Genomic DNA, 14593 nt, shown 5'->3' on the forward strand with positions numbered 1-14593 from the left:
GGGTGGATTTTGGAAAGAAGAAGAAGAGTCGGTTTTTATATGCCGACTTCCTCTACATTTTAAGGAGAATCAAACTAACTTACAATCTCCTTCCCTTTCTCTCCCCACAACAGACACCTTGTGAGGTAGGTGGGGCTGAGAGACCTCTAAGAGAACTGTGACAAGTCCAAGGCCACCCATAGGGTTGTGCGTATCGATAAACCCAAACCGAAAATAAACCCGAAATTAGTCCTTTCGACTTCGTTCAGGTTTTGGTATTACTGAATGCCAAAACCTGGGGATAAAGCCGAAGCCTAATAGTCATTTCCCAAAAAGGCCGAATAATTATTCCGCTTTTTCTGGTTCGGCTATTCGCCTTTGCTCAGAGGCAAGGCTCTGTGCTTTCTCCCATTTTTCTATGTTTTTATTTTGGACTGGTTTTGTTAGGGCCCCATAGTTGGGGCCCTTTTGAGATGGGAATCGTGTAATTGGAGCCAGCTTGGTCTGACCAACCGTTCAGTGGGTTGATATGGATCAAGCAGAAGGGTTTTTAAAAAGACTCACCAGTCCTGTCCAGATGGATATACCCTCCAATTAAAAAGAGCCAGCAACAGCTGCTGACACTACCAGGCTTCCAAAGGAGATTTCTTCATCCGTATGGATGAGCAATCTCCTTCAGACAACCCCTGTGGTCGAGACTTCAGCTGGGTCTGATATCACCCCCCCCCCATGAAAACCTGCTTTGGAGTCTATACTCAATGGCATTATACCCTACTGAGGTCCCTCCCCTCCCTAATCCACGCCATCCCTAGGCTCCACCCCCAAAATCTCCAGGTATTTCACAAACCAGGTATTTCACAAACCAAAGCCATCAGGCTCAATCTGTATGGTTGCCAACCTCCAGGTATTAGCTGGAGATCTCCTGCTATTACAACTGATCTCCAGCCAATAGAGGTAATTTCCCCTGGAGAAAATGGCCGCTTTGGCAATTGGACTCTATGGCATTGAAATCCCTCCCCTCCCCAAACTCTGCCCTTCTCAGGCTCCGCCACAAACACCTCTAGGTATTTTCCGACCTGGAGGTGGCAATCCTATCCTCTGGGTTTACCACCCTCTACAATAAGGTTTCTTTCATTCAGCATTGCCAGGTCTTCGTGTCTCACCTGAAGTTTCAGAGTTCTTCCCCTGACTAGCCAGGTAATACCTCCTCTTCCCCAGGCACCTCCATTTGAGTCTTGGGGTTTAAACCTTGAGACACCTGGAACTTGCCTGTGCCTCCAAATGGTTAATCTCTACCTGTTTTCACCACCTCCCTAATCATTATCTTTCCTGCCCACCTTGGACCCAGCTCACAACTGACCGCTGCTGCATGCCATTTTTGTCTGTAACACTTAAATTGTAAGCCCCATTAGAAGGATTCTGTCAACTCTGACTTCTGTACAATTCCTAGGTGCTAAACAGAAATATTAATGCCTATAATAATGGTCCTATTTATCACATTTCGATCCCACCCTTCTGCCAAGGAACTCAGGAATCATACCCAGTTTCCCATTTTTACCTTTACAACAAACCTCTGGGCATAGATAGTATAAGAAATTGTGCTATAACCTTGAAGGATGATAAGGATTTTTGAATCCATGCCTCCCTCATCCTAGGCCTAGGGCTGACAGCTCCGGGTTGGGAAATACCTAGACATTTTGGGGGTGGAGTCTGAGGAGCACAGGGGTTGGAGAGGGGAGCGACTTCAATTGCCAAAGCAGCCATTTTCTCCAGGGGAACTGATTTCTGTCACCTGGAGATCACTTATAATAGCAGGAGATCCCCAGCCACCACCTGGAGGTTGGCAACCTTACGGAAGGGTGGAATAGAAATGTGCTAAATAGGCGCATTATTATAGGCATTAATATTTCTGTTTAGCACCTAGACATTGTACAAAAGTCAGAACTAACAGAAGCCTTCTAATGGAGCTGACAATTTAAGTGTTACAGACAAAAAGGAATTGCAGCAGTGGTCAGATGTGAGCTGGGTCCAAGGTGGGCAGGAAAGATAATGATTAGGCCGTAGGGTTGCCAACTCCAGACAGCAATATTCCCGTGCATTTGGAGGCAGTGCCTGGAGGAGGGTGGAGTTTGGGGAGGGGAGAGAGTTCAGCAGGGATGTGATGCCATGGAGTCTGCCACGCAAAGCTGTCATTTCCTCCAGGGGAACGGACCTCTGCAGTCTGGAGATGACTTGTAATTCCAGGGGAACTCCAGGCCCTACCTGAAGGTTGGCAGCCCTAGCACTGTTCATTGTACCATCTTAGTTCTCTTGTCATATTATATGTTCTCTCACACTGGATAAGGCAGAAATTGTGAACTTTTTGCAGAAGTTATTATATCTGGGCATAATCTAGCTCTTTTAATTCCTGTTGATTCCATAGGGTAAATTAGGCATGTATTAAATCTGTCTTCATATTACATCCTTATTTCTGACTCAAAGGTTGTGACCAGTAGATGGTACAGCTGGATGAATGAGAATGTATTGATGGTTGCTGTCATCAGCTGGGGTAAGTATTAATGAGGCTTACTTTTTAAAAAAGAGCCATTTTAGTTTTACATTGACCAGGCAGCGGAAGGATATAAAGCAATACTTTCGGGAGGAAATGGTGTAAGCAGAACAGTGTTCAAGGATGCCCTGATTCGGATGTTGACACCACTCCAGAGGCAAACTAGGGTGCTTCGTTGGCAGTCCCAATTTTTAAAAGATGGGTTGGATTAGCACATCTCAATGCTGATTGTCAGACACTCAGGTCATTTTTTCACGGAGGTTTGCAGCAGTTTCACTTTTGTTTTGTCATGCTGCTAATTTTTGATTTTTCTTGACTGGTTCGAATTTGAGGGGAAAAAACGCTTCATCCCCGCATCAGATCAAACCTATTTTGGTCCGTTCTTTCCTTTTGCTACTCGGTTTTTGGTGCAGATCTCCATGAAAAACTCCCTGGGCGCGAGAGCAGGGGCTCCAAACCAAGTTCGGAGAGCCGCACTCAACGAGTCAAAGAGCCGCATGCGGCTCGGGAGCCGCAGTTTGAAGACCCCTGATCTAGTCCATAGGTTTATTAGGTACCACAGGGAAACCTACAAGCAGGGTCTGTAGATGACAGCCCCCAGCTGCTGATGGCTGCCAGCCTCTGACAATCAGAGACTTTGGTCGCTGAGCTGTGATAGCTGAATGAGTCCTCCATAACCTCCAGATACTAGCTGGAGATCTCCTGCTATTACAACTGATCTCCAGTTGATAGAGATTAGTTCACCTGGAGAAAATGGCCGCTTTGGCAATTGGCCGCTTTGGCAATTGGACTCTATGGACTCCCCTCCCTAAATCCCACCCTCCTTAGGCTCTGCCCCAAAAATCTCCAGGCGTTTCTCAACCCAGAGCTGGCAACCCTAGTCCTCCAGGTTTACTGCCTACAATAGTTCTCTCCTCCACAAACCTGTCCACCCCTCTTTTAAATCCAGCCACTGGCCCTCACCATACCTTATGGCAGTGTGTTCCAAAAATCAACTGTCTACACTTTAAAACAGTACTTCCTTTGGCCTGTCTTGAATCTACTTCCAATCAGTTTCAGGGTGGCGGAAAGTGCTGTCAAGTCGCAGCTGAGGCAAGAGATGTTCAGAGGTGTCCTGCCATTGCCTGCCTCTGGGTAGCAACTTTTGACTTCGTTGGTGGTCTCCCATCCATGTACTAACCAGGGCTGACCCTGCTTAGCTTCTGAGATCTGACAAAATCGGGCTACCCTGGGCCACCCAGGTCAGGGCATCAGTTTCATAGGGCGACTCGAAGTTCTAATATTATAGGAAGGGGAGAAAAGCTTCTCTTTATCAAAATTGTGTACTGTGTAGAGAAAGTTATAGATCTGTTATCATAGCACCCCAGTCATTATTTTCCTGTTCCCTTGGCAACTTGCTATGCTGGCAGGACTTTTGTCTCCAATGACTGTGAAGGCCTGGACTTACCAGTATGGGACCAAATCAGAGCTGACGTGGGAAGATGCAAGGACGTATTGCCAGACCTTCTACACTGACTTGGTAGCAATCCAAAACCAAGAAGAAATCCATTACCTCAATGAACACATACCCCGCCATAAAACATACTACTGGATTGGGATCCGGAAGATTAACAAAGCTTGGACCTGGGTGGGAACCAATAAAACCCTGACGAAGGAGGCGGAGAATTGGGCTAAGGGCGAGCCCAACAACAAACGTTCTAACCAGGACTGCGTTGAGATTTACATTAAGAGGGATTTGGAGTCTGGGAAGTGGAATGATGAACCTTGTACGAGAAAGAAGCGGGCGCTGTGCTACACAGGTAATGACACAGACCGTTCCATATTGTTGCATCTTGTATGCAGTGGCGGACTGGGTCTAAAAATGTTGGTTGCCAGGAGACAAAGGGGGCCCACCCACAACTATAAGGCTGTCATTTAATTTTTAGAAGAAATAAATAAAATTTTCAAAAAATACATAAGTGGAAAAAAGGTACAATTAAAATTCCCAGCTAAGCGTCATTGCGCAGTCGCAATAGTAAAGATCCGAGCCTATATAACGTATGTGTCGGCCTCACGTAACCAGAATCAGAATTATTTTTCAGAGCTATTTATTATATTCTTAAATATAACATATCCTCAAAAATGATTTTATTAATTTTTTTTATTAAAATAGTAATACAACGTAAATTTTAGTTGCATACAGTAATAATATTGGAACTTCTATTATATTTTCAAGCTACTAAAAGGTCATTAACATTTTTAACATATTGTCTAATGTTGAAGGGGCCCCCACTTCATCAGGGGCCCACAGGGCCCACTTGCCATCGGGCAAGCTGACACCTTGGCCGGTCTGCCACTGCTTCTATGTGGCACCCAAGCTTGGGTGGTGCCTTTGTGAGTGCTTGTGTCGGTGTGTGCATGGGAAATGAATACACTCGACCATGACCTAGGGATCCAGGAGGCCTAGGCTGAACGGTGAACTTAGTATCTGATACAGGCTGATCCCACACTGAAATGATTCTCTGAACAGCTCTTATTTCTGCTGCAAATGCAGAGGCATTCTCAGTGGCAATGGAGCACTCACATGGAAGTTTTCCTGACACTTTCTTTACTTCAGTCCTCCATAGCTGCCATTGCCATTCCCACTATCAGTGGGTTTTTATAAAAAAAAAGAAAAAAGTAATAGCTCTATCACTGTAACGTTATAATGTAATGAACAATCTATTAGTAGGGTTGCGGGGTCCCTCTTCGCCATCGGAGTTTTTTTGGGCGGAGCCTGAGGAGGGCGGGGTTTGGGGAGGGGAGGGACTTCAATGCCATAGAGTCTAAATGCCAAAGCGGCCATTTTCTCCAGGTGAACTGATCTCTATCGGCTGGAGATCAGTTGTAATAGCAGGAGATCTCCATCTAGTACCTGGAGGTTGGCAACCCTATATATTAGAACAGTGGGCAAATTTCTAGCTTTTTTCTTTCTTTTTTTTTAAAAAGCAAGTTCCTAGACCTTTTGGTTGCTTGCACATTTCTGTACAAGGGGTAGAGACTTGGTTGTTTTTTTAACCGAAAGCTGGGAAGTAGTATATTGATGCAATAGACTGAAATAACGCTATAGCAGTATAGCGAATACTGATCCCCCCCCTCGAAAGCCTGAAAAAAGCTCTCTGATGGAGAGGGGAAATGGTAGCTGGGAGGAATGCAGTATGGAACGGCACTGATGTGGAGAGGACCTTAAAAATGCATACCCACCCATCTGCATGGTGCCCAAGGGTGTCTGACTATGATCTTTCCCAGAAGACTGTATCAAAGATTGCAGCAAAGCAGGGGGAAAACATGGAAGCAGGATGAGTAGAGGATGATGTCATGTGGATTCTCTGAAAACTAGAACTGCCATAAGGATGCCAAGGTGGAGCAGAACATCCCTGTGGAAATAGCTACAGTCTATTCCTGTCTCTTCGGACATTTTTCCTTCCTGACTCATCAGATCCAGTACTTGAATTGGGAAAGGTAGCCACATCGACATTATCCTTGATATGGTTTGGCAATCATTACGTCTCCGTAAGGAAAGGAAAGAGGGCTAGACTTGTTGCTGTGGGAACAGCATCACTGTGGGGGAGAAGCCTTTTCCATCGTAACATGGGAGGTGTGAGTTTCAGTATTGGAGAAAAATGCAGCCTCTGTAATATTCATCATGGTGTGAGTGGGGGGACAGGCGGACTAGTGATATAGTTTAAAGCCAGCGTGGTGTAGTGGTTAAGGGCAGTGGTTTGGAGCAGTACTCTAATCTGGAGTACTGGGTTTGATTCCTCTCTTCCACATGAGTGGCGGACGCTAATCTGGTGAATCGGGTTGGTTTCCCCTCTCCTCCACATGAAGCCAGCTGGGTGACCTTGGGCTAGTCACAGCTCTCCTAGAGCTCTCTCAGCCTCACGGTGTCTGTTGTGGGGAGGGAAGGTGATTGTAAGCCGATTTGATTCTTCCATAAGTGGTAGAGAAAGTCGGCATCTAAAAACCGACTCTTCTTCTTTTAACCCAACATAAACTTTCACAGACTAGAGCCTACCATGTCAGACAAAAGGTTCTGCTATAGGGAAGACTGGTTAGTCTTTAGATGCCACAAGTGTGGAATTAACTGGCTTCAGAGTGCCTGTAGATGAAGCCACGGATGGTGTGGTACTTAGTGAAGTGCACTCACTAAGGTCTGTGCAAGCAAACCCAATTTTGAGGATTGACCTGGTAATTGCAGTAGATGCCAGCCATGCTCAGCACTGATTGGCTTGTGCTTGTAACGTCAGAAATCAATCTGTGCCCTCACTGGAGCAATTTTTCAACTGTTTATGATTAGAGCACTAAATTAGCTTTGTATTATACAAACATATAGGTAGTGTTTTAGGCAATTTGTAAAAGGCAAAGATGATGTCTCAATCAGCCCTAGATAATTTCTGGAATGCACACCTGTGGATTGCATAGAAAGGTTGTGGTAGTAGGGCAAGCACTGAGCTTGTCCCAGTGGAGAAGAAAATGATGCATCTTGATTATTTAGGTCCGCTGTATGCAGCGTCAGTTAAATCAGAAGCTGCTTGTGAGAATGCATTGCTGCTGCTGCTTGACCAGCCAAGTCAAGGACCAAACTGGGAGCATCTATGTTTCTTTTAAAAACGCTTTTTCTGTTCATGTTGGATGTGTAATGGGGTGGGGTTGAACTCTGACACCCAAAGGGTCATGTTTTAAGGGGAGATGCACTCTCCTCCTTCTCCTGCCTTTCTTAGCCTTAAGACAAGGTTTAGCAGTATAAAATCCCTTGATGTTTCTGCTTATAACTCGCCTTCAGAAATATAATCTGAATGGACTCAAGAATGGGAATGCCGGACTTCATTTTCTGATTGGTCTGGGGTGAGTCTGATGGAGTGGAAACTTAAAATCCACTATTTCTGCTTTTTCAAACATTGCCATTTGATTCTAAAAAATATGAACACTCGCCCATGTAGGAGCAATGAGTTTAACCAAAGCAAGGAACTCAGAGAAGAATTCAGTTTTAATCTTTGTGAAAACTTGGGATGTTGTTGGAGCAAAGTTTGAGAGAACACCAAGTAATTACAGCCCTCTAGAACAGATCCTCGGCCATCATGATGCCTTTCTGTTAGGGTAACCTAGGTTTGCCAGATCTGAGTTGGGATATACTTGGAGATTTTGGGATTGGAGCTTGGGGAGGGGAGGCTTTGAGGAGGGGGAGGCTTTGAGGAGGGAAGAGATCTCAGCAGGGTGTAATGCCATAAAGTCCACCCTCCAAAGCAGTCATTTTCTCCATGGGAACTGATCTTGGTTACCTGGAGATCCATTGTAATAGTGGAAGATCTCCAAGTGTCACCTGGAGGTTGGCAACCCTAGGGAAACCAGATACCAAGCAGGAAAGTGCTCTTGCACAAGAAAGAGTTGTATAAAGTAGGAGTTTGAAGAAGTGCAGCTTTTCTCACAGCTGCATGAAAGACCTGTATGTGCCAAGATTCCCTAATTGGATTGCCAGCTCCAGGTTGGGAAATACTTGGAGATTTTGGGGGTGGAGCCTGAGGTAGGCGGGGTTTGGGGAGGGGAGGGACTTCAGTGGGGCATAATGCCATAGAGTCCACTTTCCAAAGCAGCTGTTTTCTCCAGGTGAACTTATCTCTGTCGCCTGGAAATCAGTTGTAATCTCAGGAGATCTTCAGCCACTACCTGGAGGTTGGAACAGATCCAAACAGCACTTACAAAGTAATAGAAATTATTTTATGAAGGTGCAAGTAAGTGCAAAAAGTGCGCATATATACAAAATGAAATACAATACAATATGATACATATCAGAATTCGAATACCAACCCAGCGAAATACAAAATTCAATAAGGAGTCTGGATATCCTGTAAGTCAGGTAAGTCCATATATATTGTCCATAATGGACTTTTTACTGATTAGTAGCTGGACAGGAGATGTCTGGAGCAAACACCACAGCGAGAAGATATCAGGACGTGTCGTCTAGATCAAGATCACGTTTCGCCTATGGCTTCATCAGCTACATGCATCAAAAGAAGTTCATGGAATAAATATATTTTCAAACGGGACCAGAAGGGTTTCTGCCTAGGTCGGGAATTATCACAACTTGGACTAAAAGCGGGGAGAAACTGGCCTTGGGATTCTTACTGCTTTGAGGATGAAGACCAACAGAAATTGAGCTATAATAACCTGCCTTGGTTTCTCTCAAGGAATCCTGGTAATCCTAGTAATTTACCCCTTAAAGGGCTTTTCCACCTTTCGCTGCTGAGTATGGTTGCCAACCTCCAGGTGGTGGCCGGAGATCTCCCGCTATTACAACTCATCTCCAGCCGACAGAGATCAGTTCACCAGGAGAAAATGGTCGCTTTGGCAATTGGACTCTATAGCATTGAAGTCCCTCCCCTCCCCAAACCCCGCCCTCTTCAGGCTCCACCCACAAAATCTCCATGTATTTCCCAACCCGGAGCTGGCAACCCTACTGCTGAGCTGTGCTGTAGAATTACAGGGCAGCTCTGTAGGGAAAGGGAAAGGGAGGGGAATTGGAGGGGGTTCAGGACCATGGCGGGGGGACTGGTGTGATTGCCACTGTACCTGTGCTTTTGTGCAAGGGTGATGGGAGAAAAAGGGAGGCGCAAGGGATAGGGAGCAATGGAAGCAGTGACCAGAGTGGGGTGTGGGGGTATGGACAGCGCTCCTGCCCATCCATGCTCTGCTTGCTGCAGCTGGCACCACATTTTTGTGGCACCCAGTGGAAGCAGCCATAGAAATGAGAGGTCTCTAATGCAGCTCTGTCTTCTGCACAGCATCTTGTCAGCCTTCCTCCTGCAGTCAGAATGGCGAGTGTGTGGAGACCATTGGGAACTATACCTGCCGCTGTTATCCTGGCTTCTCTGGGCCTGAGTGTGAAGATGGTGAGTCTCTCTCTCTCTCTCTCTCTCTCTCTCTCTCTCTCTCTCTCTCATTCATACAACAATGTCCAGGGTCACTAGAGGCTGAGTTCCAGTAACGTGCAAAAATTAGTTTAACAGCTGTTAACATATTTTAAATGATATTCCACCTATCGGTTCTTGTAGGTTATCCGGGCTGTGTGACCGTGGTCTTGGTATTTTCTTTCCTGACGTTTCCCCAGCATCTTCTCTGAAGATGCCTGCCACAGCTGCTGGCGAAACGTCAGGACAGAAAATACCAAGACCACGGTCACACAGCCCGGATAACCTACAAGAACCAATGAACTCTGACCGTGAAAGCCTTCGACAATATTCCACCTATCCTTTGGGAACATAGGTGTATAACTTAATAGGATAACCTCAGATGAAAAGGGGAAATCTATATCAAAGCCTTTTTGCAAACAGCAGTAAATCATCCAGAATAGACTCCCAATCAACAGCTAAGAGCCAAACATCTGTATTTACTCTAAATAAAATAACAAAGTAGAAGCGTGTTAAATCTTATATTTATGTTGTAGTATATTATTACAATATAAATTGTACAATATTATTGGTGGAAGCTGCCCCGAGCCTGGCTTGGCCAGGAAAGGGCACAGAATAAATCAAATAAATAAATATGCAAATAGCCTGCATTCAGTAATTTACAGTACCAACATATATCATGAGCATTTTTGTAAATTTTAGCTATTTTGTGTGGTGACCAATGCCATTGATTAAGCATTTTTACTGCATTTTCTCTTAATCTAAGGGAAATAGAAAAGGTTAAACCATAAGGAAAAATATAATTTCATTTTTCCTCTGAGATTTCCCAAATCCTTTCTCATTGAAAGGAATATTTTCAAACATTGACCACTAAGCATAGAATTTCTTGAATTTTTGAAAGTAGTGCCTTCTGATTTTTGCTTATGGTCTTTTCAAATTTTGTCAATTTTCTTATTCCTGGACCTGTATGTATATATCTATTGGAGAGATATCAGATGACAATTTTTTCTTGTAACTAACCCAAATCTGTAAAAGTCCATTTATAATCCAGTCTTCTTTATTATAGGCTGTGTTTCTTATCAGTTGTTTATTCATCCACACAAAAGTCTTCAAAGGCATCTTTATGTTAGTTTTGTTCTATCACTATTTCAGAGGGATCTTGATATCCACCTATCCATTTGGCCGTCCAAACCAATCATGCAGCATTGTGCATCAATTTTAAATTAGGGATGCCTCAGCCGCACCTTTGTTAATTTTACTTTGTGCCACTAACATTTTTACGCTAGATTGTATGCTGTTCTGTATAAACTCATTAATCATGGACTGCCATTTCTTAATAATTTTGTCTGGAATAATATCTGGTAGATTAGAAATACTGAAGTAGTTGCCATGATTCAGATTATACATTTTAGTGGACAAGGGTTAGGGTAGCTCATGTTCCACAGAACACTTCTCTAGGCAAGAATTTTGAGTACCTTTTATGGTTTGTGTGTGTTTAAATAAAGTACATTTAACTGTTATGATGGCATAAACTGATATTTCTACGTCTCCATTTTAGTCATCAAGTGCGGGGAGTTTGATGCTGTCCACAGGCTACTGTCCATGAACTGCAGTCATCCTCTGGGATACTTCAGTTACAAATCCAGCTGTGTCTTCAGTTGCGAGGAAGGTTTTGAAGTGAGTGGGCCAGACGCCTTGCAGTGCTCGCCTTATGGGAATTGGACAGCACAGATGCCACAGTGTGTAGGTACGTGGCTGTTGTGAGTGCTGCTGTGCCAGCATTTGGGATGCGGCTCTCTTTCCGCTCTCTGGTTGTGAGCTGGGAGCCGGTTCTTTTGTCAAGTGGCTCAAGCTTTTGCAACAAATTACTTTCTGCGTATTCAGGCAGTATGGTATGATGCAACTGGTAGCATTTCATGCATGCTCTCACACAGCCTGTTGGTCATCGTAATAATGGTGATGATAATGGTAATCATAATAATAATGCCTCTAACTGACTTCTTTCTTTCTTTTCTTCTTCCTTAGCTGTACAGTGCCAGCCATTAAATACACCTGCCTATGGTGAGCGCCACTGTTCTTCCATCCATGGGGAATTCCAGTACCAATCTACTTGTCATTTTAACTGCACAGAGGGCTTTGTAGTACATGGAGCAGAGACAAGTGTATGTGAAGCATCTGGTGAATGGACTTCCTCAGAGCCAATATGTCAAGGTTCGTTCTTCTCCCTAGATTCTGTTCTAACATTCTTGCATTGGTGTTCAGTACTTGGGAGGTTCAACAATTGAACAAGGGGATCCACCTGATTGGGGGGGGGAGGGCACCAAAGGCCAACACCAGAAATATGTCATGATGTGGAAAACTGCCACTCACCAGGATGTTTAGATTCATGTAATTATTGTGCTTTGTGTATCATTTTCCTAACACTGGAGGATTCAACTACTACTGGTGGGCATGATTCATTTAGGGTTGTCACCTTTTTACTGGCCGCGCTCTTGTGATGGACACCAGATATGTAGAAATTAAGGTGAAGCTTTTTCTACTATAATGATATAATAAAAAGATAAGCTTTTTTTTAATTTCTTCTTGACAAGCTGCAGATCAATGCCCATAAAAAGTGACATCCCTAAATGCACTGATTCTGAAATCATTACATATAATTTCAACATGGCTCAATATTTGGATCCTTAAATCCCCAGCTTGGGGCCATGAGTAGGAAAGAGGGGTATTTCTACAAACCTGAAAAAGGCCCTGGTTTGCAAAAACATCTAAAAACCTATTTGGGAGTTAAACCCCCAAAATAATAGACACAGCACCTATAGCTTTAAAAAATGAAATCTGAGATTTCAGTGGATATTGTAGGGGTTGCTAAGCAACCACAACAATATTGCCAGCCTTCACGCCTTGGTTTCTGTAGTAAAAAGCAGGGTGGCTGGGCCAGGGCTTTTCCCAGGGCTATTTTGTCCTCTGCTGCTACCCTGCTCCCTGGAGGATGTCCTGGAGGATGCATTAGGGCAAGTCCTGGCAGCAACCACCACAGGTAACTTGCTACCATGCAACTTGTGTGACTCATCCAGGCCCAGCAGACTACTGGATAACTTGATGACCCACAACTTACCTGTGAGTTCCCTGCTTGTAATCGATATTGTAGTGCACTCAGAAATTTTGTGACGGTGATAATGTCGGCAGCGATGGCTGAGCTGCCCTGATGTCACAGATGGCCAGGGCAGGTTTCCTGTATGTGGTTATACACAGAATTGGGCAATACTTGATCCTGACCTGGCCTATGGTGATATTTGGGCCACTAACATCAACCATCCAGATAGTTATCCTTGATGGTCCCAATTAATCACAAAAGGAAGATGCTTAGTCCTTATAGCAATTTCTAAATTTGGCTATTTAGTGCCTTGGGTCAGGCTTGTTGCAATTTTATATACATACCAGTATATGGTATGTATGACAAAAGATTTAAACCACCGAGGAAGCCCTCGAAACATATTTGGTTTTGTTTGCTTTACGTATATTTTATGCAATTTTTAAATTTACCTGATCATAGCAATGATGCTTGTAACTGTGTGACATCTTCTTATATACAAGTGCCATTTTATTTAAAAGGTTTTATATAAAATTGTTGTTTTGTGATGCACTTTTAAAAAATATTTGTAATTTGATTAAAGCTTTTGGATTAGAATTTTAGCTTTTTGATAATTGACAGTGATAAGTCTATACATAAATGTTTTCTCACCTTTTAGGATAACCAGGTAGAAGTTTATTCACTTGCTATTCGTCCATCTGTTCGCACAAGCTAGGTCTTTCTTGCCATTGGCTGATTTGCTTATATTGCACAGAGGGTCAGGGCAGGCAGCAGCACCCTACATGTGGACAGGCATGTGGTAGTAAAGAAAGACTGGAACAGGGATAATCCTCAGAAATGTGGAAAAGGAGAAAAGGCCTGATGGTGGCATTTGAGTCGGAAAGGAAAACTGTAAGAGAAAAGTAGGAGAAAGGGGAAGTGTGTGCATATGTCCAGGAGCCACAGAAGTGAAAAATGCTCATCAGACATAGCCAGCCGTGTCTTTGGCTGCAGGTCTGTAATTTTATTTTGAAGCAGAAGTTTTAAAAAATGAAAAATCTTGCCCTTGAAACATCTGAAAAGTAAACAGAATAATTCAATCAGATCTCATTTGCTTTCGTGTGGCTGACCCCTTAGCCTTTTTGGTATCTCCAAATGCATCTCTGTACTTGTGAAGACTGGAAAGATTAGCAATCAGAGGAGAGCAGACAGACATGCCCTGTGCCCAATTTTGAAAGTCTCCATTTAAACCAAATTAATTTGAAGAATGTCCACTGTCCCTACAAAGAGCCTTTCCTAAACTGCGGGTGGCAAGGAGAGACCAGAGAGCAAACTACAAACTTCAGGCCTGGGTTGGTGACATGAGCATTCATAGCAGTGGCCAGGCATGCCAGGAACCATGGAAAATGTACCCATGGCTTATAAACCCAGCTAATTGAATTAAAAACATCTGATATGAACACACTATTTGACTGCTGTGTTCTTAACGGTCTGGGTTCCATATGTCCTATTTCTTACTCATATTATCTCTAGCGTCATCCCTCCTGTTTTTATTTTCCTAGTCAAGCAGTGCCAGGACATTGAATCTCCTGCAAGAGGAACGATGGACTGCATACATCCACTGGGTGACTTTGCGTACAACTCCACTTGCAGCTTTGCATGTGAAGCTGGATTTCAGCTCAGTGGCTCGGAGATCTTGCATTGCGATGCATCCAGTCAGTGGACAGCCCACATACCCATCTGTCACGGTATGGTATCTAACTGGGATTCTGCAGCTCTACAGGGGAATCACCCTTCACAGTTTGCGGTTACAGGTTGTCCCAAAGGCTAGCTACATGAGGAATCAAACAAGCTAAATAACTTGCAACCTCTGTCTGTGAAATACAAATTGGAGGCTCATGCAGCCTCAATTTGTCTCAGGGCAGTGCAGGAGAGGGATGGTTTAACTTACACTCAGTTTCAGTGAACAGTAGCTGCCCCACTCTGCTATTAGCATTTTAAAGGGAAATATAAGCATATGTTTTCCTTTAAATGCTAATAGCAGAGTGGGGGAATCCAGTCTAAACAGCT

The 14593-nt window shown here is 43.9% G+C and overlaps 1 protein-coding gene across 1 annotated transcript in view; it reads left to right on the plus strand.

The window, feature by feature from the left end:
• Positions 1–865: 865 nt before the first annotated feature.
• LOC130473182 (P-selectin-like) overlaps positions 866–14593 on the plus strand; it is a 30844-nt gene continuing 17116 nt past the window's right edge. The window contains exons 1-7 of the mRNA XM_056844711.1: positions 866–883; positions 2461–2527; positions 3937–4326; positions 9328–9435; positions 11012–11200; positions 11479–11664; positions 14086–14271. Coding sequence (XP_056700689.1) covers positions 866–883; positions 2461–2527; positions 3937–4326; positions 9328–9435; positions 11012–11200; positions 11479–11664; positions 14086–14271 — 1144 coding nt within the window. The remainder of the gene's footprint in view (positions 884–2460; positions 2528–3936; positions 4327–9327; positions 9436–11011; positions 11201–11478; positions 11665–14085; positions 14272–14593) is intronic.

This window comes from Euleptes europaea, chromosome 2, assembly GCF_029931775.1.
Source record: "Euleptes europaea isolate rEulEur1 chromosome 2, rEulEur1.hap1, whole genome shotgun sequence".
Taxonomy (NCBI): Eukaryota; Metazoa; Chordata; class Lepidosauria; order Squamata; family Sphaerodactylidae; genus Euleptes; species Euleptes europaea.